Source organism: Tripterygium wilfordii, chromosome 5 (assembly GCF_013401445.1).
Source record: "Tripterygium wilfordii isolate XIE 37 chromosome 5, ASM1340144v1, whole genome shotgun sequence".
NCBI lineage: Eukaryota > Viridiplantae > Streptophyta > Magnoliopsida > Celastrales > Celastraceae > Tripterygium > Tripterygium wilfordii.
In genome coordinates this window covers 12,098,271-12,125,486 of record NC_052236.1, presented here as the reverse complement: position 1 = coordinate 12,125,486, position 27,216 = coordinate 12,098,271, and the positions used below count along the sequence as shown (strand labels likewise).

Sequence of the window (27,216 nt, the reverse complement as noted above, 5' to 3'; positions counted from 1 at the left end):
AAACTTTGTTGAGTAACTCTCCTTTGTGAATTTCAATCTTGATCTCTCACACGAGTTTCAACCTGATCTTACCTGTCGCCACGGCGAAACATGCTTGGTTGGCGGCCTGAGTTTAAAACTGACGCAACTGATCCGATAAGTATGTTAAGCTGAGGAATTCTAGGCTACGAAAAAAAATCAACTACATGGGCCCACTAGCTTCTAATGTCGAGGTGAGTGAGTTGAATCAAGACATGGGGATGGGTCGGGATTTCCAACTGGGCCCATCCACCCCCCTTGACCCATGAAGTCTCAATCCATATATATCATTACTGCGTTTTCCAATACGAATCGAATCCCCTCTTGACCCACCAAGAAGAAATGAAGAGCAATCACCGATCACCATTGAATGGTCAATGAATGATGATAATGCTTGACCCAGATCATGATCGGCATTAGATTTATGATCGTGGTTATGGTTTTAGTCACGGCGTCTCTTCTCCTGCTGCCGTTGGTGCTGCCTCCGATATCTCCGCCGCCCTTTCTTTTATTGATGGTTCCAGTGCTTATCATGGCTGTTCTACTCTTCTTGGCCTTCTCTTCCTCACAACCACCGCATGTGGCCACCGCCTCCGCCGTTTGAAGCCTCTCATCGGAGTCTTAGTCAGTTTTCTCTCTCTTTTTTCATATATATTTGATTAAATTTCCTTGTATTTTATTTTTGATTCATATATTATATTATGATTCTTGCCAAATTGCTAAATATATATATAAAATTAATGTCCATAAACCTCCATATTAATCTAGGTGATACTATGATTAAGCATGCCTATATGGTATTAATATTAAATTTCCTTGTATATATTTTGTTAAGGATTGAAGTTTATAATTTGTTTGATGATGAACTATCGTGTTACTGTACTTCATGATAGGTTGCGAGGAGCCTGATCATGGGCCGGATGAACCTAGGGGTGGGGAGGGAGGGGGGCCTAGCAGACCTTCCGGGGGAATGGAGCAACGATGAGTTGTTTCGGTAATGTGACATGTCACTGTTGTCTTAAAGACTATGAATTTGAAAGACATGAAAAAATACATTGTATCTTATTCTTAAGATTAGTGAAAACAACAACGACTCTCGTAGACATAGCTTACATTGACTGCGTTCATCACGTTAAAATCTTGTTTTCATTCTTTAATTTTCTGCTATTCGATGTTAGTTGGGAATGTAGGTTTCCCAAAACTCAAAAAACAAAAGGAATCCCTCAATAATAAGGTAGTTGAGGTATCGCCAACGCGATTAATTAAGATAGTTGTATGAACCTAAATCATCAAGTAATACGCGGTTAGTGGGATTATCAGGTGAATCTTTTTTTCTTTTTTAGTTTAATTGCTGACCTACAGTACGGCGACAAGCACCCAAAACAAAGAATCCCCCAAATTGAAGGTGATAGCTAACTCAAAATAGAGAAATAGATGAAATTCAAGACCCATAGCAGTAATCAAAGAAATCCCAACATACCCCACAATGAAGAACACAAATTCGGAACAAACCCGAGTGTAACAAGAAGAAGAGCATTTGAAAATACCTTGGAGTCAACGGACAGACGAGACAGAGATGGTAACAGGAAGAGACGAAGTACGGTGATGGGATGAGAGGAATCAAGGACGATCAAAACTTCGTATGATTTGTGAGTTTATGCGATTTAGGGCATAAGAAGCAACATCACCAACGTTTACTATCAAAGTGACATTGTCATGCTAACAAACCTACATTAAATGGTTCAATAATGGTTAACGCGTCACGTCAGACATTTGATCTTTCAATGACCAAAATGAAATTTTGGGTATCTTTCAGTGACCACAAATTTAATTAACCCCGCGATTAGATGTAGTTGACTTGTTAAGAGAGGAAGTAGTTGTTTCATGGAAAAGTTTATTAAGTTTCTTGATATGGAAAATGAAATCAAAATATTAGAAATTAAGGGACCACATAAACACAAGGCCATGGACATAGTTGTTGGTGAAGCTATTAAACTTTAACAATATATATATATACCGTCAACATTAGAACGTAATTTCCTTTCATGGTAAATTTGGACTTTAAATTAGTTGTTTTTTTTTCATAGAAAAGTAAAATCAAAAGCATGATATATATTTTTAATACTATTATTATATTGAACAATGATGGTTGTAAAAAATATATTTTTTTCGTCTATAATATAATCGGTAAAAAAAGTTAAAATAATTTTAAAAATAACTATTTAAAGTTATAGAGGGCAATTTAGAGAAGTTGATATAGAATTCTCTTGAATTGTAATTTTGTAAAATTAAAGAATAACTAATTTTACTGCACTTTAGAGAATTTGGTGTTATAGGAGCTGATGCGGATGCTCGAAAGTCGAAGCGAAGTAGATAATAAATAATATGAAAAAAGACGTGTGGAGAAAAGAAGGATCAATGTATGTAGGCAAATTTAACATCAACTAATCAAGATTAGTAGGTAATCATAATGATAACAAAAAGAAGGGTCCATGAAAATGACTCTATTTGAGCAGAAACATTGCCCTTCACAATATTATTATTATATATGATACAATATTATTTAATGGGTTCGATGTATCTCTCTAGTAAGAGATATAAAATGTCAAAAGCAAAATCTTTGTTAGGGCAAACGTTAATTATGCAAATCTTGGGTGGTGGTTCTTTTTAATTTCTATGTTAGTTTAACATCAATAAACCTTGTTTAAAAGGAGTGTTTCACTCTATTTTCTTAGAATTTTTTTTTAATTTTGGATTAGGTTGTGAAAGTTTTTTTTTTTGGTATCGCAGGATCCTCTTCAAGGCAGGGTCAATTGGACTTTCTCGATAGATTAAACCCCCGAACTCATGCACTGTACCCTCGAAAATTTATTCTATACAAGGGATCAAAATAAGTCTCTAACATATTACTGGAGAATGCGGCCTCAAAATGTTTGCGAGATATTTCGAATGTAGGACTCATGAGCTTATATGGTATTCTAGGAACCAACTCGGTCAATCTGTTGGGGTTTAAGTTATGGAAACTTGATATTTTTCTTTTTCTTTTTCTCTTTCTCTTTCACATTTTTTGAGAAAAGAAAATAATGACATTTTAAAGTGAGTGATAATTAATGTAAATGTCATTAGTATGTAGGGTAAGCATACACGACTTCAAGTGACTTGAATGGTTGAATCAATAAATGAGAGTGGAATTGAACGTTATGTTTGTAGTAACTACTAGTAAAGATCACTGTAAGTCTATATATATATATATATATAAATTCTTCTTCTCCGAGATCTTAACTTTTAGAATTCACTTTTAGGTTTAAAATATTTTTAAAAATTTAGGAAAAAATATATTTTTATTTGATCGGTCTTACGAACCTAACAATATATTTTTTGTTCAAAACAAAAATCAAATGCAACCTGAAATGTATATAAAATGTCTTTTGTTTTATATCCAACAATTTAGAATTATCATGCACTTTTTATATTGAGTTTGATTTTTGTTTTGAATAAAAAATATGTCGTTGGGTTCCTAAGATCGATCAAAATACAAACATACTTTTTATAAATTTGAAAAAAAAAATTTCGTACCCTAAAACTTAAGGCCTCATTTTACGACCTCATTTTAAGTATTCATAGGAGAATTCCTATATATATATATATATATAACATGTACTTCAGTACTTCACGTCCTCACTAGCATTGCTGGGCTGTTGGCCTTAACTGCCATCTCTCCTACCATACAGAAAAACCTTCAGAACCACATTTTCTCAGCAGTTGAGAGAAGAGAAAGACAGCGATTGATCGATGCCCCACGATTAAGACGAATTTTCATCGATCAGATCATATATTATCGAAGAACAAAACATTATATATTTCTGGGGAAAATCATCAAACTATTTGTGGATGTCGAGGTATCATAGCTCTGGATCAATTATGTTTATGGCCTTTTGGGCCATGCTGCTTCTACTTCTGCCATTGCTTCTGCCGCCACTTCCTCCTCCACCCTTGCTTCTTCTGTTTGTTCCTGTTTTGATCATGTCAGTCCTTGTTTTCTTGGCCTTTTCTCCATCACAACCTCCCATGGAATTCAATAGATTTTGATAAATCTATAGGCTGCATGTATCCTTTTATCTATCTTTCACAAGATGTTAATTAGTAGTAGGAGATGCATGCGTTTGCCTAGCTCGGTCCGAGTTTGAGTTTGGTGGGGGCTGTTCAAAAAAGATACGTCTGTTGAGTTTTTCTCGGTTATAGAAAAAATATTACATCTTGTTCTTGTATTGCATAAGTTAAGAGAACCCTTTGTTTCCCAAAATCAAAAGAGAGAGAAGTTACAAATTCTAGCTAGTAATTGTTTTTTTTTTTTTTGTTTTTGGAGGAATTGAACATGCTTGCATGTTGTATATGTTCATGATCCATCTGTGTCCTTGAGTTCTGGGAATTGATGTTTAGATATTCAAAGCCAACTCTATATATGAAATGCAATGTTTATGCCCAAAGATATAATAGTTGAGGCATGTAGAGTTGCTCACATTAAAAGCCAACTCTAAATTGGGTAAATAAACACAACACGTTTTTCCATTGAAAAACACAACACGTTTTTCTAGATCATGATTTTCTCCCCAGAATTCCCGTTTGAGATATGGTTTTGCTTCAAAAACGATGTATAGTCGGAGATCCTATACCACTTTCTGAGTTCCAAACTCCAAGATCAAGTACAGATAATCATGGTTTCGATGGAGATGGTTTTGAATCTAGATCCTCCAGATCTACTTGGAGAAATTCTCAAACAATCAAATCTTTTTTGTTCATGTTATTTTTTCAAGTTTGTTTGTTTAGTCTGGAAAAGTATGGTGTAATCCGGTATTGTTTGGTTTCCAACAATATTTGGTGGAATACGGTGTCGTGTGGGGACAACCTTTTTGTGTTTTTCTTTTTTAGTCTTTCCATCTTTATGGTGGCTCGAGTGCCTATGGACCTCGTATTCTCTTTCCCGTTCTGAATTAATGAATATATTTCGGTTTCCATGTACTTTAAAAAAAAAAAAAAAACACACACATTGATCCAAAATGGTTATGTGGAATATGTTTACCTAGTTTATGGTAAACCCCAAAAAGGAAAAGAGAAAAAGAAAAGGCCATGTGGGAGCACGCAATCAATTTTATTCAAAGCCCGCGCATAAATTTCTCACATGCATCATGATATGGTAAGTTTATGGTAAATGAACGGTTTGATTATAAAACATGGAAATCACATGCATTATTGTGTATATAGAAATCACGTACGTGCATGTATGAGCACACATGTATATATACTATATCTTTTGTTGGTTCTTTTTTTTTTGTGGGTAAGTAACCATGAAAAAAAAAATAAGAACAGGCCATTAGACCCTCCCGCACATAAATTTCTCACTTGCATATCGATATGATAAGTTAGGCTAAAGCTCAACTTTTGACCACAAAGGTATTGCTTTCAATGAGAATCGAACTCAAGACCTCCTGAGTCCATATGATTTGGTTCTAGAGAGATTCATCAACTAAGCTATTACCTAAGTGGTTCTATCTAGCATTTAACGGGGATTTGGGGGTTTCGTAATTCGTTAGAGTTTACATCTAATAGTGGAGAAAAAGTCAAACAAGTTTTAAAAACGTGGTGTGATGTGACGCACCTCCCAAACCATTGTATCTAAATATTAGACTCTATAATTTTAAACAAATTACGGAGTCTCGGCTCCATATAATGGACGGTGAGATTTACTATATTGTATATATGTCCAAAAAATTAAATCGCAAAATGGAAATTAATTTAAAGGGACCACCACCAAAAAACGTGAACCACCATGAACAAATTGTTGTTGCAAAATTTGTATACGCATTTCCCTTCATGGTAAACTTTTACCTTATATTGTTTTGCCATTAATTTTGTATACGCATTTCCATTCATGGTGTTTTTTTTTTTTTAAAGGTTGAGAAATATGATTCTTATTAGAATCGAATTTTGAACACACATATGTCTAATCCAGGTGATTGCCAATCGAACCACCTCTCGTTAGTCATTCACGGTTAATTTTTACCTTATATTGCTTTGCCACTAAATTTCTAGTTTTGTGGATTAGGTAATAATGCATGTGAATACAAGTTTGACAAGCTTGATTAATGGCGTCAATCATCCATTCATCCATGTTGGCCAGTCTAATCTAATTTTAAATGACAAATTGTCAAATTCAACACTTGTCTTTTGCTGTGCATAATTTTCAAGTGTTTGGATTGCCCTACACTTTCCAACCCATATTATTTAACTGTCAATTTACAGTACTTTTTGCAAAAAAAACTATTAGTGTTTAAATGTTTTATTATATACACTGTAATTTGCTAAAATATTTGGGAGAATGAGCCCATCTAAATACTTATAAACGGGTAAAGCATTATTTCAACACGGGCCACAAGAGTGGTACCCAACCGAGGCAAAATCTGAATACCAAATATGATCACAAAAAACGAATGAGATGTGGTTCAATTAGCAATCGATTGGCTTAGGTATATGTAAACTCAAGATTCAATTCCAACGGCAAACATATTTTTCTGCGGTAATTAAAAAAGGAAGAAGATATGATCACAAAATAATCGGGGTCAAGGTCGGCCAATAAGACGTTTACATGAGTCATCCCTGTGTCTTGTCTTTTCACACACATCCTTTTAATCTTACTAAATGCACCAGGAGAAAAATCAACTTGGTAGGAATGAGTGTGAGTGTATATACATGGCAAAGCATGAAACTAGCCTGAACAGATGGAGCTGAGAAAGAAAGAGACAGAGATTCTAACTTTTGTATCTGACAAGATGCTGTCACTGAATTTCCCTAAGCAAAGAGAAAGCAATGGCAAAGAAAACCAGTCATTACAGTGCACAAGTGTCATGGAGCACCACAAGCTTTCATAGAGATCAGAAAATCCAGGTTTTTACAGAATTTACATTTTCTGCAATAAATCACTAAGCCAATGCTGCAACGCTGGACATAGAATAAGTGTTTGTGAGATATATCAGGAACTTACTTTGTGCAAAGAGAGAATCCTCCAACCATGAAAATTTTTAGCCAATCGGCATAATAGAGCGCCTTAGATCTCCATCTAAAGAAAGGAATCCGAATTAAGAATCCATGTACATCTAATCCTCCAGAGCTCGTTTGGATAGAAACCTTGGTTTGCTCGCGTCTGTAGAACCATCAAGTTACTTGCCTATGCGGACTGTAACGTCACCTGGCCAGTGCCGCTTATCTGATACTCTGCAGAAGCCTCCGGGGTGTCCTCTTCACTGGGTGGAACCAGTTGCCAAAAGAGTGGTAGATATTTGTCCCACTCCTTAAGAATCGTAGAGCCTTTTATGCTTCCAGTTTTTTCCTTCACCAAAAGGGTATTTACATTATTTTTTTAAGTAGACATCCGAAATAAATTGAAAGCTTGAGTTGAAAATGAATATCATAACAAATCACAAGTGGATATCAGGCAAATGATAAAGTTAAAAGTCATTAATCACAAGCGAAAGGCTTAACGTGCATATGCATGCTCATATAGTTGAATGGATAGACTTACAACATGGGCTTCAATAAGGCTCTTTAGCTGCATCTGACCCACAGGAGCAGTCACTCTCTGGATCTTCACAATCTCTTTATTCACCTGTTCAAGGTTACGCAAGAAATAATTTGACTCGATGTAGGAAAAAACCAACTTATCAGAATAGATGATAAAATCATGCTTCACATATGTTGGTAAATATGCACATATGAATTTAGAAAGCAAAAGAATTCTTCACTAAAGCATTCAAGAAACCCTCACAGAATCCTACCGTTTTCAAATCCCAAAAGAAGCAAACAGTCGCACGAGAACACATATGGTATCACAAAAAGCATTAACTCAAAAGTAAATTGGTAGATTTATTAATTCTGCAATAAAGGATAAAATGGAGGAGTGCTGCAGGAGTACAAACCTTGGGGATGAGAGTATCATCCTCGTCAAGTATGTATGCCAGCCCTCCAGTCATACCCGCTGCAACATTTCTGCCCACTCTGTCAAAAAAAGTACAAAAGTTCCAAAAAATTAAAATAAAAAGTTAGGGCAAGGTGTTGGAGCTTTAACCATGAACATTCAATCAAATTTCATGGCCTAAATGAAACTCTACAGGTCGAGATAGTACTCACTTTCCGAGCACAATCACACAACCACCTGTCATGTACTCACAACAATGATCTCCTGTGCCTTCAACTACTGCTTCAGCAAGCGAGTTTCTAACAGCAAACCGTTCCCCTGCTTTTCCTCTGACAAAAATTTGACCACCTGTTGCCCCATACAAACAAGTATTTCCGACTATAGTTGCATCCTCGGGGCAAAAACCTGTGTTCTCCACAGGAGTCACAACAACCTCACCTCCAGCCATACCCTAAAATATTTAAACCCCTAATTAGATGGAAATTGTTGTAAGGTGTAATTTGTAAGCTAGGTTAAAAATCAAAAGGTGTCAACAGCAGCAGCAAAACTAGTTTAGCTTAACTAAGTTCAAGATTATTTTAATATTATTAAATTGAGGTAGTTGGCACTTCTGCTATACTATTTGTTGAGTTAGTTGGCACTCAATCGAAGAATATAAATGCAAACCTCCCAGAGTTATGAGAGATGACAGTAATTTTTTGAAGTCCGGAAAAAAAAATTCTAGGACAGTGCATGGCATAAATATCAGAACACCTTTCCCATGTAATCATTAGCCTCTCCTACAAGGCGAACGTTCATTCCAGGTGTCAAAAAACAGGCAAATGACTGGCCAGCACTCCCATTGAATCTGTAAACATGAAGAAGGCTCTTTAGCTTGCATTTTGAACAAAATACATCAACCTACGAATTCTTAAATTAGTGTTCTCGTGACAAATCCACATCTTACGTTATGTTGAGTTGCCCAGCAAAACCCGGATCGCCATATTTCTTTGCAATTACACCTGCTATGCGACCACAAACAGCACGATCCACATTGCATATCTTCATGGTTTTCTTGGCTACTTTTTCATTCTCAATAGCATCTGATATCTGTGCAGTCATATAAATATTTTCCATGAAATAACCACATGTACCAATGCATGGAGAGATTTGCAAGAACTAACATATCCTAATTGTACACATATTTGGGAACAGAAAATAACCGTAAGTGTCAAAGAACAAACTATAAAATTTGGCAAGCAACCCGCTGTCAACATCAATTTTTTTTTAAAAATAGTATTTTCCATAGCTTTTGTCTAGTCTAAACATTGATGAACTTCATGTCAAGCATTAGTATTTAAAACAATACAGTTTATTATTCCAAGGAGGCATCTCCCAGCATGTCTAAAAAATTCATTCAAAAACATAAATAGATGGTCTATGCTACTAGGAGTCAATGAAAGTATAATCCTAGATAGAAATGATTGGCGAACACGAATACACATAGTGGATTTTCGTTGATTTTCTCATACATGCATGTAGCCAACCCCAGACTTTTGAATAAAGAATCGGATGATGATGATTTAAGTAGCTGATCTGGAAATAGAGGACACTAATGATTTGATGAAAATGGAAGGGCCAATTTAACCATTATCATAAACATTAAGAACATTGATATTTGATATGATACATATGTAATTTTTATAGACATATTAAATGTAATACCACAACACCAAATGTTTGCACTTTCATTTTTATCGCATCATTACACAACATTAATTGGCAGTTTGGCACTCAGAAGCATCACCTGTATCAGCAACACAAAGCAAGTCACAAGAGGTATTAGATATTATTACCTCTGGATCAGCGAGTAAAACTTCATCTAGAACCGGACCATTAGTATGAACATCTTGATTCCTAATTGCAGTACTGCTCCATTTTGGCAGCCCAACATTCTGAAAAGAGAAGTAGAGTTCATACATAATAGAAAGATAAAAGGCAAACTAATCATAACAAAAATTTGTAACACATATATCTAAAAGTATACCGAGAGAATATAACTGAGGTCAAGATGTTGAGTTTTCACTAGTGATATATCCCTCGGCCTTAACAAATCTGACCGTCCAATTATATCGTCCAACTTCTCATAACCCAATTGCGCCAGTATTCCTCTTACCTATACAATAAAACAAGAAGCATAAAAAAATTATGAGAAATATGCATCGTAGATCATATATAGAGACATTAAGATGCTTCCCAGTGCGCTCAGGAGAAAAAAATCCAGCAAGGGACACTGAAAATGGATGAGAAGTTCTAACAAATGATGAAAACACTGGAAAATTATTACCTCCTCGGCAACATATAAGAAGAAATTGACGAGATCTCCTGGCACACCGGGAAATCGAGCACGTAACTCCTCTCTCTAAAGAGAAATTAACGAAAAGTTAATAGATTATAGAGAAAAGCCCATAAATGGGAATTGCACAAGAAATGACAACATAATCTAGAATTTAAGGGTTCCCATATACTTGACTAGCAACCCCAACTGGACAATTATTTGTGTGGCAAATGCGGGCCATAACACATCCCGTGGCAATCATAGCAACAGAACCAAATCCATACTCATCAGCACCCATTGCAGCAGCCATCATTACATCAACTCCACTTTTGAAGCCACCATCAACTCTAAGAATGACCCTCTCTCTGAGTCCATTTTCAATGAGCGTCTGTATAAATGATGGTTCAAAAAAGTTCAGAGAGAATCATAAGAAGCAACTTCCACCAAATATTTCATTTGAGGAAATAAACAGACCTGGTGTGTTTCTGTAAGTCCAAGTTCCCAAGGGCCACCGGCATGCTTGATGGAACTTACAGGGCTAGCGCCCGTTCCACCATCATGCCCTGAAATCTGCAAATGAGAGAAATTAGTCACAACTTCTGACTGGTCCCTAGGAGTGTAGAAGAAAGTAGAATACATAATCTTTGAACTTATTTTTCCACATCTCCGATTGATATGCAATACATTCCAAGACATACAAGATTGAAATGACAATTCAACTATTACTTTTCCATATCACCAATTGATACCTGATGGCTGATCCAAGACATTGCTAAAGAATATAAATTTGACCCTGCATAAGTTAAACATAAATTTGATACCAAATGGTGCGCACAAGTTTAGCTTGCTAGCCATGGTAATCAATTCCATGGTCAGTCTCTCTCTAACCAACACTATAGCACAAAGTTATCGTTAAACCTTTATCCAGCAGAAAAGCATTACAACAATATAGAGCTACTCGGTGAAAATTATAAAATAAAAAAAAAATTTTGATTAATTCATCAACAAATGGCCTGGAATGCACCACATACTGGATCTCAAAATAGTATAAAGGCATAAATCAAGAAATATAAGATATTATCATCAAAGTATTAAGGAATTTTTCTGCTCAATGCATGTAATCAACCAGATACCTGTATAATGTCTGCATTACCCTTTGATACTCCTGATGCAACTGTGCCAATTCCAGCTTCCGCCACAAGCTTTACAGACACCTTAGCTTTAGGGTTCACCTTATAGTTTGGCAAACATCATGTCGCATTCTTAGTATTTCTACAAATATATAGTATTTTTAAGAATATAAGGATTCATTACGAATCTACAATCACCTGATGGAGGTCAAAGATCAACTGAGCAAGATCTTCAATAGAATAAATGTCATGATGTGGAGGAGGAGATATGAGTGGGACTCCAGGTTTCGAATTTCTCAACCTTGCAATATAAGCACTAACTTTTTTCCCAGGTAACTGCCCACCTTCTCCAGGCTTTGCCCCTTGTGCGATTTTAATTTCTAACTGATCAGCATTTGCCAAGAATGTTGGGGTGACACCAAAACGTCCTGAAGCAACCTGAAAGGAAAAGACATGTTCCCCTGCAGTTGGTCAGTTATTATAAATGGAAAATTTCTTGTGGCTTCAAAAGAGAGTAATATCTCCCATAAGATTGGACAGTTTACACGTCCCATATGAGCTAGCACAATAATCTGCTATATTCTGTAAAATATACCACCAACATTATTTTTCTTTTTAGGTAAGCCCAACATTATTGTAGTTAATAATGCAGAATACAAAATCCAAAGTCATACCTTATTTACTGCAAAATTTCAGTACTATTACCTGCTTGATAGCACTTGTAGCAGTATCACCATTTTGAAGACCCTTGAGATGTGGCAGTGTAGGAGAGTACCCATCAACAACATCTGTAAGTGGGCTCCACCTAATAGGATCCTGCGCAAAATAAAAGAACAAAAAACTTTCACCAAAATTTTTTGGTACTTCAGAAGCAGGCACCAAACGATCCATTTTTAAACAATTTAGCATCACAAGTTAAGGATATAACGAGTGAGCATACCTCACCACCTTCTCCAGAATTAGACTTTCCACGTAATCTATTCATTGCTATGGCAATTGCTTCATGAGTCTCTCTTGATATTGCTCCAAGTGACATCCCACCAGTGCAAAATCTTTCAGCAATAGCTGAAGCAGGTTCAACTTTTCTCACGGGAATTGAAGGACGATCACTCTTAAACTCAAGAAGATCACGAAGAACCTACAGTTAAAATGATAAAAATACAAATCACAGCTAAGAATCTATCACCAACAAAAAAAAGAGAATAAAAACCCAAAAAATTATAAAATGTTCTTTCATGGGCTCTCTCAAATAAAATCGTTCACTCAAAAAAAGAATTAACATTGCTTCTTAAATGATATCTCATTTAGTGTCAACAAATATAAAACGGGGGAAAACCCACATTCACGGGACGGTTTGCCAGATGTTGCTGATAAATTGAAAATGCACTCTCACTCTTTTGGCGAACAGCTTTGTGGAGCAATTTCGACATCTCAGGGTTGTTTCCATGATATTCTCCTGTTAAAGAAACTATCAGTTACATCAACAAAAGCAAAACTTTTAAGGACACTTCGATAGGAAAACATATTCAATTAAAAAGTCAAGCTACCAACCGAGACCAAAAACTTGCAAATGACAATTCAACATTGCACCATCTCAGTGAAATCTAATACGTTTCTGACTTCTGTCAATCATAACAAAAGACAGCAAGCCGATTCACGCAGTAGAGAGCACAGACCAAAATCCCACACACATTATTCTCATTAGCTTTGAGTTAAAGGGTCCATTAACAAGTCATACCTCCTGGTCTGAATTGTATAAATCCAAAATTTTCAAGCCTCTTAGCCGTATCCTCCGAGAAAGCCTTCACCCAAAAGGAGAGAGTCTCCCGCGCCAGCTGCAACAGTAAGATATTTAGAACAATAATCAATGTCACAGACGTATACCACCTTGATACCTAAAGTTAAAATGTATCACTTGTGCCAGCAGCAGAAAGTTAGATTTTACAACAAAAAAAAAAATCAATCGTAACACAAGTTCATCCATTCAAAACTGAAAGGTAAATTTGAGGATTTGGAAACCAAGAGACTGATGAAACCACTAAGAATGCAGATAATTGTGAGCTTAAGCCTTCGAAACATTCACCCTTAAATCCCAAACAACGTTATAGTTGCAAACTGCTTACCTAATAGCAAATATAATGACTAAATCAGCTAGAAAGGAAGAATATCAGAACTCGAGGATAAACATTTGTGAGATCTAACAAGAAGCTCTTGGCCTAGTGGTAGCCTGCTACTCCCAAGGACTTTAACCAGAGCAAGGCTTGAGTTCCCGTCTAACGCACATAATAATAAACATTACTTATCAAAACAAAACCTTTGTGGGATCTTGAAGCAATTGACGTTATAAGAGCTATTGCTCAAGACAAGCTATACCACAAGATTTGGAAAATGAGTTATTGTTAATTTATTCAAGAAAACCGCTTCAACGTTTGTGTTTCTCACCTCATCGAAAGTTAAACCACCAATGCTCGATACACTTCCACAAAATGCAAGATCAACAACGTCCTTCCCTAGACCATAAATCTCGAATATCTGTGCTCCACAATAACTAGAAACAGGGAAACAATGAGGTAATCTAACAGCATGACATGTAAAAGAATGAAATAAACATCAATAGATCTCTGAACATAAAGACCTCCGATTCCATCCCCTCCTATCCCAACACAGAGAGACAAAAAAAAAGCGATATTAGAAAAACAAGGAATTCAAACTTAGAACTCATACCTTGAAAGCAACGAGATGCCCATCTTGGAAAGGATTTTGAGAAGGCCAAATTGAACAGCCTGGATTAGAGAAAAAGATTAAGGCCATTTCATTTAACATTTGTAAAAGACCATGACATAGTATGAGATAATATCAGATCAGGGAGGTCTTAAGGCCAGAGTCCAGAGTCCAATAATTATATTAGCCCAGAACATTTTTGTCAGAAACTATAAGATCAACTAACACACCAGGTGATATAGCAAACGATAATTTAGAAGTAGTAAAGGGGTTTGTAACTACCTATAAGGCCTTATCTAAATGACATTTATGACATGGAAATCTCATGTTTTTAGCATCAGCAATAGTAGGGTTGTACCATGTTGTTGTAAATCACACCCCGTACACACCAACAATATTGTCCACTTTGGGTTGTCCGGTTCCTGAGGATGCATTGGGTCAGCACGGCTTTGTTCCTCCTTAGCCCAACTACTAAGAGCCGAAGTCCATGGGTCAAAGCCCAACTCACTTGGACTAGGAAAAGGTCTTGTTGGAATGTAACGAAGTGGGCTTGTCCTTATAAATAAGGAATGAATTCCCACATCTTTCGATATGGTATTTAACACTCACCCGCACTTGTGGGCACGCAACTCACTTGGACTAGGAAAAGGCCTTGTTGGTATGTAACGAAGTGGGCTTGTCCTTATAAATAAGGAATGAATTCCGACATCTTTCGATATGGTATTTAACACTCTCCCACACTTGTGCCAAGACCCAAAAAGTGGAGTAGAGGTCATGTCCAACTAGACTGCATTGCTCTAATACCATGTTGTAAATCCACACCCCCCATACATACCAATAATATTGTCCACTTTGGGTTGTCCAGTTCCCGAGGATACATCGGATCCACACGGCTTTATTCCTCCTTAGCCCAACTACTAAGAGCCAAAGCCCATGGGTCAAAGACCAACTCGCTTGAACTAGGAAAAGGCCTTGTTGGTATGTAAGGAAGTGGGCTTGTCCTTATAAATAAGGAATGAATTCCCACATCTTTCGATGTGGTACTTAACACACGTGATATCAAATTTTTTTTAAAAAAAAAAAGACTTGAGAGGTAAAACTTCAATGGCATCAAGTAATAATAATATAATGCATTACAGAACCCTAATCACTGTAAACAAATACAAGAGACATGCAAGAATAGATGAGAAAATTGAACCACACTCAATCGGAGCCGGAGGTGCCACATGGTTTGCCAATAAACAATACATACTAAGCAATAGCACAACACAATATGTAGATTGACTATTCTACTTTTTCTCTTAAAATGTCTCAAAACATTTAGGATAATTATCTCATTTTAAACTATGAGTCGACTCCAAACCTTTTGGATAAAGGCTCTAATTTAAACTAGGATGACAAAATAAAATGCATGAAAACACTTGGAAGTCAACTAAGGTGGTTGTTTACTTTTAGGATCAGACCAATACTAGAGTTTCTAGTAATGAATAAAAATTTCTTCAGGACAATATGAAAACCATGATTTCTTTTTTCTGACACATGGCTTTATTCTTTTACAATATAAGACACCACCATTTATCAACAGTAACAACCAAGATCCTAATGTTCTCCCATGAAATCTAAGTTAATAAATTTTGGTCACCAAAACTGAACGTTGCAAGACTTCAAAATCACATGCGAAAACTTTTTTAGATCAGGAATAAGAACTCATGTTACAGTTACATCAAGTAAAAAAAAAAGAAAGATACAGTTAGAATAAAAACAAGGTGGTTGCAGATGTACTGACCTTACAAAAGTTTTTCTGAGCCTGTTCAATTGTTACAGTAGGCATCTTTCCATTTCGCATCAAATTCACAGTTTTGTTGCTCAGACGCCACTGCCGGCATGTCTCCAGAGCCAAGTATGGACACACAGCACTAGCATACAATTTTAGAGATCCAGAGTCATGCAGTTAGGTGGGAAAAGGGACAGAGTTACATGATTTATTATAAGTATAGAATCCTTGCTAAATGCAAGCAGGAAGCAAGGAAAATGAAAACACAGGAAACAACAAAAGTGCTGTTTATGAACACGCGTATAAAAATAATTGCATTCCACACAATAATTAACAAGATAACCACATTCCTCATGGCTGTTAGTTCAATGAGTGATATACTCAATATAAAGACGAGCCCTAGATAAAATGTAAAAAAATTTAACCACACCAATCTAAAATTATTACGCCAAAATTTGTAGGCAGTTATTACTGCTTTTTTATGCTAGCGCTAGAAACATTTTTTTTGGGGTAAGTGCTAGTGCTAGACACGATAAACCACTAACTATGCACAACACCAATGGTTTACATAATGAAATGAAAAATTGGATATTGACCTTGATCCCAATACAGAAATGTTGTAATGATTACATCAGAAAATTATCCAGTTCATTTCAGCATAAATAAAGAAGCATCATACTAAAAAGGTCTTTGATAACATAAGAAAAACAACCTTGCACCATATCCAATCAAACAGGCAAACTGATGAGTGCTAAAGCACTGAGCCGTATCCACAATGATAGAAGCTGACATTCGTAAGCCATTTTGAATAAGATGCTGATGAACAGCACCAACAGCAAGAAGTATTGGAATGGCAGGCCTAGTTGGCTCCTGCATTGAAGGAAAGTGGCATTATTCATGCAATCAAGGGATAAGCTCCAAAATACCTCAGAGGCCAAAACCAACAGGAAATGAGGAAAAAAAGGAACTAAGCATAACTCAACCCTACTACACCTCAAAAGGAAAAAAGTAATTTCAGCAACAAGCAAAAAAGGAATGCACGCATATTTCAATGTCGATCATCATCATCATCTGAGCCTTCATCCCAAAAGTTTGGGGTTGGCTACATGCACAAATGTGTGCGTGTGTGTGTGTGTGTGTGAGAGAGAGAGAGGCAACTGTAAAGAATCTTGTTCCATCTACAAACTAAAAGTATTTAAAGGCATATCCATAAGCTCATTTCCCTCACATTTATCACATAGTTTCCAGTGACGTAACACTGGTATCAAACCTTTTCCATGTCCCAAATAGCAAAGTAACACTGAAAATACATAATAAATTCGGGAAAAAAAAACACTAAAAGTCCGTAATACTGATTGGATAAAAATACACAGGAAAGACACTGAAACAGCAATTATAGATTACATATAGATTACACATCCACATAACAAACTAATAAATATTTAATGCCTTAAACGAGTTAAACAAATCAAAGCTCTAAGTGAAACTAGACAGAGAAAGAAAAACTTACTAGCTCATCAGAGCGATCAGATAGAACAAGTAGTTGGGAGCCATTTTGAACAGCTTCATCAGCAGCTTCACAAAGTTTATTTAGTTTCTTCTCCAAAGATCCCTCAATCCCTTTACGTATATCAAAAAAGGTTGGTAAGACCTGTGGCTTAAGATAGGGATCCCTCAACAAGGACTCAAGCTCGCCTTCATTCAGTACAGGACTAGGCAAAATAGTCTGGCCACAACAACAAAACAACTTAGTGGCTTTAACCTCAATGACGTCCCCCTCTGTAATTACAAAGTGGTAATCAAAGATAGAACAAAGAGAAAAAAACAAAATAACACGTTTATAACTGACCATTCATTTTGAGAAACGTTTTAAATGCCACTAAATAGAAGTGATAGTGGAGAAAAGATAACGCTAGCAAACCTGCGAAGCATTTTCAGGTCCAATCTCCAATATGTTTCTTCGCTTCCCGATATTTACCTCAAGAGACATAACTAATCCTTCTCTAAGAGGGTCAATAGCTGGATTTGTAACCTGCACAAAAGAAGTAAAAGGACAATGGTGAGTTAGAAGTTCAATGTTACACTGACATCACAATATAGTGGCAAGAAATGGGTTTCATCCATTCCAAATGTATTGAATGATAGCAAACAAACTATACAAGCTGTAAACGTCACTTGGAACAAAGAAACTACAATGATACTAATTAAAAGTTTTGGCAAAATATCAGAATAACATAAGGGAATTTGATCCAGACAAAATTCAGGAATATTTCACCAAAGAGTTCGATATACAATGCACACGTGTTTGCTAGACACCCCTTACATGACACTACAAGAGCAGATTGACACCCCTTACATGACACTACAAGAACAGATTGACATTACAGAACACAAACTCTAGTGCCATTCCCTCTACGAAAAACGACACAAGCGAAGGCCTTTCTTTAGCAGTGCTATTGCAGTCAATACATCAAATAGGCCTCCTTCGAGAAAGGATGTATGGAAGGCGCAGAATCATCATTGCTATCAAAGACAAAGCCCCTCCATACACAAGTGACATGAATGATGGACTTGACCACATGAAAACAATTGCTGAATGGGATGATCCTATTCATTTAAAAAACAGTGAAATCAAGTAGCATTGATGAGCTTGAGCAAATAATAACCATAGCAAAAAAAACTTGAACACTCTGCTCCAAGTTATACAAGCTCATAATGCCATATAATAGGGCAGGAATCAAACAGGTATACTTCATGGATTCACAGAATCTACTTCGAAAAAGATAAAAGAAGTCATGATCCCAAAGGACGTTTAGAAAATTGCAGTGACAAGATTATCCTTTTTGCAATACTTTATCACCACAGCCACAATACAGCAGCAACCAGAGCCAAAATCAAAAGTCTAACCTGTGCAAATCGTTGCTTAAAGTAATCATATAGCATATGTGGCTTTTGAGACAGTATAGCTAACGGAATATCATCTCCCATGCAAAATGTAGGCTCCTTCCCTTGTGCAGCCATATTCTCAATAACCATTTGGACATCTTCACTGGAGTAGCCAAATGCCCTGAAACCAGGAGAGGAGAAAATAATGATAAACATGAGAACAATGAATACTGCAATGCACGTGCCTAAAAGTAAAACCTTGGCCATCAGAATAATATCTAATATAACCATAAAGTCATTTTTCTTTAAAACATAGATAGCTTGAAAACTAGCAATGTGGCACACTAGTTTACTTAATTAATGGCACGTATAAATTATCAAAAAAGTTCCTCAAGAAATATTTTCTATCTAGCTTTGGGGGGAAGCCCAAAGCCCAATTCGTTACAGTAGGTTCTAAGTGAAACTACACACGAGAATAAGCACCTGCAAGCCACACGTAGAGCAGAACCGAGGATTTGAACAGAAAAGGATGACTAAATTTAGTCTTTCACACCTTAAGAAGTAAAAGAGAAATGCTTTTGGTCTGACTTTCAATGAAGATATTTCCAGGCAGAGTTTATTAATATAGATTGTTGCAACGCACGAAGTAGCTTAAAAAAGATCAGTCACATGCAATTAAAGACAATCTTATGTGGAAAAACAAACCACTAAACATTTGCAATCTATCTCTTCTTTTTTGTCCTCTCTCTAATTAGTTTGGTAGAGTAGTAAATTTAAAGGGAATATGTAATGTTAGATGTTTTCCAAATTACAACCCAGATATTTCTGTTTTATAATATCTACAACAATATTACGTGTGGTAGTTGCACCCAAAAGAATCACCTGAGACATCTTTTTTATTTGAAGGCAAATGATAACACCAAGTGGTGTACATGATCGCACCAATATGAATTTACCACAACACTTACTGTTGCCGTCTTAAACTTGCATCATTATCCAATGTTGGTGCTGCGAGGAAGTTCACAGGCTTCAAGGATCGCAGGTTCTCGCTAATCCATTTTCCATATGGATTTGATGAAGCAACTCGCTTTTTAACCTCTGTATTCTCATAAACCTGCAAACTTGGATGTATAAAATGTATAATTATAAAGCTTTAGGTCCTTGCAGTTGGATGCAGCCTCAAATGAAGAAAGATGAACAGTAAAAAGAAACATCACAGGTGAGAGTATGGCAATTGGACAGTTCGAAATATAGTGCATAACAACTAACAACAACTCTTATTTTTTAGTAAATATATGATGACTGTGCCGATTCACCTTGCAAAGCTCAAAGCTATATATCAATACCTGTTGCCCATATCTCCCCTCTTAACTTCTTATGCAAATCCAGAAGTAAATATGAAGAACCAAAATAGCTGAAAATTTTAGACCAAACCCATTAAGGAAAAATGGCCAAATAATTGGCATATCAATTCTCTTACTAGCCTCTTTGTCAAAGGCACAAGCCAAAGGGGGGAAAAAGAAAGGAAAAAGTGACTGTCTTTAGGAATGAAGCTGAGGAAATTGTGCCAAAACTATGCAAAAAATCATATAGGCCTGTTCCACAGGATCAAGGTTAAATTTGAACAAAACATAAAGGCATAAGTATGACATAATGAAAACTGTTTTCCAAACCAACGAAACAGAATATCATTAAACAAAATGTAGATCCTGAAATTTGAATACCTCACAAAACATAACAAATAAAACACGCGTGATAAATCACAAAATCATTAATAAGCCAAGCCCCAAGCACAACAAATAGTAGCTAAGGAATTAAAAAGGTAAACAGTCAAAAACATTTTAAGTGTATACAAACCTGACCACCAGGCAAATCAACAGTTATCATCATTCCTGGACCTAAACGACCTTTCATTGTAACTCTTGATTCATCCATTGGTAACACACCAACCTAGATAAGAATATGAAAGAAAAAATCAATATATTAATTAGAGTGGTTCCAACTCAAAGTAGACTGCTACAATGAAACTGCACCAATAGCAAAACACGGACTATTGTAAAAATCAACAGTGCAAAACAAAAATTTTACATTTTGTGGTTCAAAATCTAGAGGGGGTATTAAATGGTGCTGGAGCATCTAGTCGATGTTGTGATTCACCACTAGATTCAATTATCAACTGGATTTTCAATTAAAATTTCAACAATTTCCACCTTTTCAGATTGGTGATCAGGCAATAAGCATTTATTAATTTCTCATTGTTTGGAAAATAGAGTTCAAGTCTCAAAATTTTCCAACCCAGTTCAATAGAAATCAGCAAGCTACAGTAATATGAGACAGAATAATCTACTACGAAACAGTAATATGTACAAGGCAGACACAACCACTTGATCAGTTCTACCCGAATTCGACTACTATGACAGGCACACACTTCAATAATACTTTTAGGATTTGAAATCTTAAGCAACAAACTGTAAAGCGAATTTGAAACATTAATAGCTAGAGCAACAAAGCACTATCCATGATTTCATGTGTTCTGAAAACAAAAACAAAAAAAAATTAAAAAATTAAAGAGATCTGCAATAACTTAGCCAAGCATGGTTGACTTTAGGCTTGTCATAAGGAGGTAAAAACAAATGCTTAATTCAGTTACTTGGGCTTTTCATTACTCCTAGTCAACCCCACCACTTGGGATGAAAATGGGCCAGGTCATGATCCAGTCAATCATGGCCCTAAGAAATTAAGTACTTGTATTCTTATATTGGCTTATGAACGGGCAAAAAAAAAAACAAACACCAGGCTCCAAAAGGAAGCCTACTTTACAGCAGAAACACCTACAGAATCCTAAACTACTTCCAGAGCATAAGGAAACTTGGAACACACCTCAGATGCAACATAGACAAAATTGTCTATAGTTCGCCAATACCTAGCAGGACGAAGTCCATTTCTATCAAGACAAGCACCAACTGTCTTTCCATCACTGTATCATGGAAAGTGGAAAAGCTAAAAGTCAGAAACAGAAATGAACACAACAACAAAACTTCAAAAGAAATGCAATCAAATAACGCAATTGTTCAAGAAGGAGGACAGTCACTTTTGCAAACAATAGAAGTTGTGACAAGAGACAAACTCATGAAATAAAGTCTCTCTCTGTTTGAGATAGCTGATAGCCTCTATGACTTCTACCTAACAAGAAAACTGTTTTTTCTTTTCTTTTGCAGACTGTAGAACATCTCCAATGCAGGGCCATATTGGACCCACCACAGTAAACCTCAGATACCAGCAGTCAAGAAACAACGAAACGTTACTCAAGACCAGCTTCACCTAATGTGGAAACATTTCAAACTCAGGAAACTCCAAAATGATCTGACTAATGCATCAACTCCAACTTCCATTAACCATTGTTCATAAAATAAGTATTAGGAAGCTTATGCTTTGGCTCCAGCCCATAATGTTAATTTTCTATCAGGGAAGTTGCATTTGGGAAAAATCAATGGTTTTCACTGAGTAATTTCAGTAAATGCCGGGTTGTCACAAACTTCTACAACTGAAAGCCCAATTACATGAATCAGAGAAGATTACTAGTTGATTTCACCTATTTCTCCTTTAAAATAATGCAATTTCCTCTGGAAGTGTTACCTGAATAAAAGTAAGGCAGGTCCATCCCAAGCTTCCATCTGACCCTTGTAATAATCATAAAAATCCACTGCCTGCAAGAAAAAATAATTAATGTAGTCCCTGCGTGCAATAGATGTCCAATAAAACGATTGATCCAAAATTAGTATATGCACCGACTGACATGAAAGTTATCTACAACTAATACTCAAATTAAACACAAAGATTAAGCGAATTGATTCAAGTAGAATGCATAACATGGGGAAAAAAACAGAAGTATAGTTGAATTCAAATAGAAAATAGCCAAACCCCCAGAGAGAGAAAATCATATATCCACGTATTTAGCAGCAAATTATGGACCTATGGTTGTATTGCCCAACTTTAATTGTAAAGAGCACCATAGTTTTGATCCCATCTCCTTTTTTGCAAATAATGCTATAGTCTTTTGCATGATGAATGCATCAAAATTTCTTCTACGAAGCTTGCCCATTTGCTCTAGAACCGTCATGAGTCTTAAGGCCAAATTGAGATGGCAATTCTACCCACAACCTGGTGGGCATTTAGGGTAGGGTATGGAGACCCATTCAGCTGGTGGGTATGGGAATGGTACTTAGAAGAATAACCAAGCAGGAATAGCTACAGATGTGGATGAGCGCCCTCCATATCTCTTTACCCGTATTCTCCTTTCTGTAAACTGATTTTTGTTTGTCTCCCCCAAGCAGCCATTTAGAACTGTTTAATCAATGCCTGGGTGTCCCTTACACATTGTTGTTTGGTTTTAATGGATCCAAGGTTTGATTGTAGAAGCAGGATATTTGTCAAGCAACCAAGGAAAATACGAGGATCATTGATAAAATCACTTGGTGTACTTAATAAAGCTTTCCTAAGAAAATGACAAGGGCTTTTACAAATGCAAAATCACTTAAGAGTACTTAATAAAACTCTCCAGAATCACTCAGTAAAATAACTGTCCTTCACAATGCTTTAAATATTATTGGCATATCTCAGGTGGCAATCACATCGATGAAGAAGGAACTGAGCAGTTAGACTTTCAACTACACAGAAAAGGAGTAGAAACAAAGTCCTAAATCAATACCAACAGTGCTTCATTGGATGTTAAAGAGGAAGAGAAATTAAGAGACTTTTACTCGAAAGAAGCTATTGTTGAGTGAGCTAAGAGATAGTCGGTTACATCCTTGTTACTGGCCTAGAGGGAAAGGCAATATTGATAAGAGTTATTAGATGTAATTGATTTATTATCTTGTAAAAGGTTGTAATTGGATGGAACCTCCCCGATGTTTTTCTTTCAACAAAATTCTTTCAATCCTTAAACAAAAAGAAGCACTATAACAGTGACAAAAAGTCAAACTTGACAAGCAGCATAATGAAATAAAAATATATAATAGATTCGACTCAATTGTAGATGTTGATTGCCATTATGAAGTACCTCAGGATATTTGATCATCAGAGTTGGATGATTCTTGTATGCTTCTGGGACAAGAATCATCAAAGACTCCTCAGGTGTACGGCCACTTCTTATTAACAACTGAAAAACAAAAATGATCAAGCCGTCAAGCTTGAAACCTTGAAACTGACATAGGGATACTTAAGAATATAACAAAAAGCATATGTATTTAGAGAAAAAAAAAAGAACCACCAAAGCAACTTTAAAGAAAAAAATACTGAGCCTAGAATCAAACAAATATGAAGTGCAAAAGAATCTGATTAGTACATGGATTGACTTCAACCATTCGGCAGACTCGGACCCAATCTCAACTTAGTGCAAGAACACACTACATGAAAAATGAAGTTGAAGCCTAGCATTGAAGCAAATTGCTCATTTGCAAAAAGTACAAAATCATATCACTGACATAGATGATATTGCATCAAGACATCACCAACTAAATATCCAAATCTTCTATATTATATTTTGTGCAAATGATGGTAAATGGACAGCACCCCCTTGGTGCAAGAATTAATATATAGGCTCATTTTTACTGCTAATATGAAGAACGAAAAAAAACTCAAAATATTTCAAATAGGATAAAGATTTGCCTCAGTTTCCAAAACATTTATTAGTATGCTCAAAGCACCCCAAAGATAGCCAAGGCAAAGGCCAGCTGGTCCTAAGTGTTATTTGCATAACTGTCATTCCCAAAACAAACCCACGTGAGATAAAAAGAAGAAGGCGCTATGAAGTACTCATCCTCCAGCAGACATTTGAGGTTTTGTCATTTAACATTCTACTTTCAGATCACTCGTTGGAGATGATTATCATTGGATATTCTCATAAAGTAAAATAACAAAAATTCCAAGGGTGAGTTCATACTTCTGCTGCACTATCAAGGTTTGCAGAGTCAGATGCCTTTGGATTTCCATAAGGACGAATTTCATTTTCCCGACCACGCCACACAGGGGACTTCAGCGAGGTTTCTCGAGATTGCATCCAGTTCAAGTTCCCCTGCATATGAATTCCGGTGTCAAATTAAACAAATTAAGAATGGACCACAAATGCATATACAAAAATTTATCGATCAGTTGAAGTTATAACCTGTATTGTATTGATTTCTCCATTATGACCAAGAAATCTCATCGGTTGAGCAAGAGGCCATCTGGGACTAGTATTTGTGCTATACCTCCGATGGTAAATGGCAAAAGGGGATTTATAGAGATCGCTTTGAAGGTCCGTATAAAAGAGCCCAAGAACTTCTGAGCGAAGCATTCCTTTATAAACAATTGTTTGACTGGACAAGGAACAGAAATAAAGCTCATTTCCCCAACTTTCTGAGTTTGCTGCCCTTTCAATCAATTTTCGGCAGATGTACAATTCTCGTTCAATGTCATCAGCATTCTCTTCTTTAATTACTCTAACAAATACTTGTTGTATGTTGGGCATGGTTTCTTTTGCATAGTAACCAACTATTGAAGTATTTACAGGGACAGGCCTCCATCCTAGCACCTCTAGCCCCTCTTGGCTAAAAGTATTTACAACAACTACAAGAGGCAAATAAAAATCGGTCAAATGATGACAGAAAATAATATACAAAGATGTGGTGAACTGGTTGTGTGTTCAAAACATCGGGGAAAAAATACGCGTTGAAGTCCAACTTAATTCAAACCTTTCTAAATAATCACCTTTTTTGGCTTCAATCATGAGATCTTCTTCCCTAGGAAGAAAAACCATTCCAACACCTGTATGCAGATTATCAAAGGAAGCAATCCCTTGCTTTTCAGCCCAACTATCAAACAGTTCCCACGGAATTGAAGTCATGACTCCTGAACCATCACCGGAATCATTATCTGCTCCACAGCCCCCACGATGTTCCATGCAGCCAAGAGCAGTAAGAGCGTCCTCAACAATCTTATGTGATGCTTTGTTTTCCAAATTAGCTATGAATCCAACTCCACATGCTCCTCTTTCTGATATTATATCTTCCAAGTTTGCAACCTGCCAATCAGATCATGAAAATAAATAGAAGCAAGATAAAATTGAACATTTCATTGACATGCCCAGCAGACGATACACAAAGCCCAGACCACATTTGTCTGCTTTTTCCAATTGATCTGAGTACCCCAAACCATATTTTAGTTTGGAACAAAAATATAGTACGTAAAAGGGCATTAACATTTTTTCCAGTTCAGTCTCCACAGAGATACTAATATCCATCATATTATAGCAGACAATCACTGCAAAAAATGAAGCAGTAACTGCATAAGTTGATAATGGGAAGCAATAAGAAGCTAATGCCGACCACAAAGTGTAGTGCCACAGAGAAAAAGGTACTTGACGACAATGAAGTGGCAAACGCATTAATTCAGCAACAAAAACCAACACGTCCTTCACTTCAAAATCCAACTCCAAATACTTCTAAAGTTTTAAACAAAACAAAAGCCACACCTGAGGCTTCAAATCGGATTGAGTAGCGGCACCATTACTGATGCGCTCAAGATCAAGAACCGCGTTGACTGACAACGAGTCCTTCCGTTTCCTCACCGCAAACTGCGAGAAGCTCCGTCGTGTAATCGAAGAAACACCGATTCTCCTCCTCGTCCGCTTCGATTTACAATACAGTCCGGCGAAATCAACAGACAACGCGTCCTTACGAGATGCAAGAACCGAGCTCGGTCTGTTAGCAGATGCGGAGGCGCCATTGAGAAGCTGAGGAACAGAGGACAGTGATTGCAAAGCCATGAGAGAGAAATCAAGGAGAGAGAGAGAGAGCGAGCGATCGTGTGGAGAGCTAAGGGGATGAGGAAGTGTGGATATAATGGAGATAAAGAGAAGAGAGGACCGGAGCCACCCGCCTTACTCTGGGGCGTCTACTTCTCTCTCGTTTTCATTTGACGGATGTGTTTCCTTTCGTACCTCCACAGGGATTTTTTTCAAAAAAGTCTTAATTCCATGTGGCGCAATACAATTGGTCCATTTCGCATCCGCTTGCTTTATGACCGTTGGATTTCTACGGCTGCTGAATTAGAGGCGGTGAAAACTGTTTCCCTCCAAAAATACCGGAGATCCAGCCGGTAAATCCAAAATTACCGGATTGGGAGTCGGACATTGCACTGGCCCGTTTGGTTGGGCATTTTCACCAGCATTTATACTAGTATCTAATATAAATGCTCCAAGCTTGCCAAACAACAATTTTATGACACATATTCCGAGGCATTTTATTCCAACATTTCTACTACTTCTTGAAATGCTCCATTTGAGAACAATTTCATATTTTTTTGCCTAGCTTTTTCCAATCTTGCCCCATGTATATTAATGATTTACCACATATACCCTTAT

The 27,216-nt window shown here is 36.6% G+C and overlaps 1 protein-coding gene and 1 long non-coding RNA gene across 4 annotated transcripts; one reads left to right on the top strand and one right to left on the bottom strand.

The window, feature by feature from the left end:
- Positions 1-317: 317 nt before the first annotated feature.
- LOC119998856 lies at positions 318-1,148 on the top strand. Its single transcript, XR_005468299.1, has 2 exons — positions 318-642; positions 912-1,148. It is a non-coding gene; the product is annotated as an uncharacterized LOC119998856 (long non-coding RNA).
- Positions 1,149-6,596: 5,448 nt separating this feature from the next.
- On the bottom strand, positions 6,597-26,763 carry LOC119998497 (ferredoxin-dependent glutamate synthase, chloroplastic). 3 transcript variants are annotated; one of them, XR_005468272.1, is made up of 34 exons: positions 26,326-26,619; positions 25,563-25,875; positions 24,979-25,421; positions 24,757-24,888; positions 23,875-23,973; positions 22,452-22,522; positions 21,696-21,792; positions 20,673-20,765; positions 19,784-19,929; positions 18,837-18,996; positions 17,851-17,961; positions 17,440-17,655; positions 16,642-16,799; positions 15,942-16,071; positions 14,159-14,217; positions 13,877-13,982; positions 13,173-13,269; positions 12,775-12,890; positions 12,375-12,572; positions 12,140-12,250; positions 11,633-11,872; positions 11,438-11,536; positions 10,779-10,874; positions 10,495-10,692; positions 10,314-10,388; positions 10,014-10,142; positions 9,823-9,921; positions 8,934-9,076; positions 8,741-8,834; positions 8,200-8,438; positions 7,989-8,067; positions 7,595-7,678; positions 7,058-7,402; positions 6,597-6,864 (listed from the first exon to the last, which is right to left on the bottom strand). XR_005468272.1 is itself a non-coding variant. In XM_038845847.1 (33 exons), the coding sequence occupies exons 1-33, from the start codon at positions 26,617-26,619 to the stop codon at positions 7,241-7,243; spliced, it is 4,887 nt and encodes a 1,628-aa protein (XP_038701775.1). In that variant the 5' UTR covers positions 26,620-26,763; the 3' UTR covers positions 6,597-7,240. The 3 variants fall into 3 exon arrangements, 2 of the variants coding, with proteins under 2 accessions (XP_038701775.1, XP_038701776.1); XM_038845847.1 differs by having other exon boundaries at positions 6,597-7,402; positions 26,326-26,763; XM_038845848.1 differs by lacking the exon at positions 26,326-26,619 and having other exon boundaries at positions 6,597-7,402; positions 24,979-25,423; positions 25,564-25,694.
- Positions 26,764-27,216: the final 453 nt, after the last annotated feature.

What these genes read in the sequence shown, in the direction of transcription:
- LOC119998497 (XM_038845847.1), bottom strand. Translation starts at nt 26,619, where the DNA reads ATGGCTTTGCAATCACTGTCCTCTGTTCCTCAGCTTCTCAATGGCGCC. An exon ending in GAGAAATCAATACAATACAG is followed by an intron (nt 24,889 to 24,978) that starts GTTATAACTTCA and finishes ATTCATATGCAG; the next exon opens with GGGAACTTGAACTGGATGCA. An exon ending in TATACAATTCAGACCAGGAG is followed by an intron (nt 12,891 to 13,172) that starts GTATGACTTGTT and finishes TTTCTTTAACAG; the next exon opens with GAGAATATCATGGAAACAAC.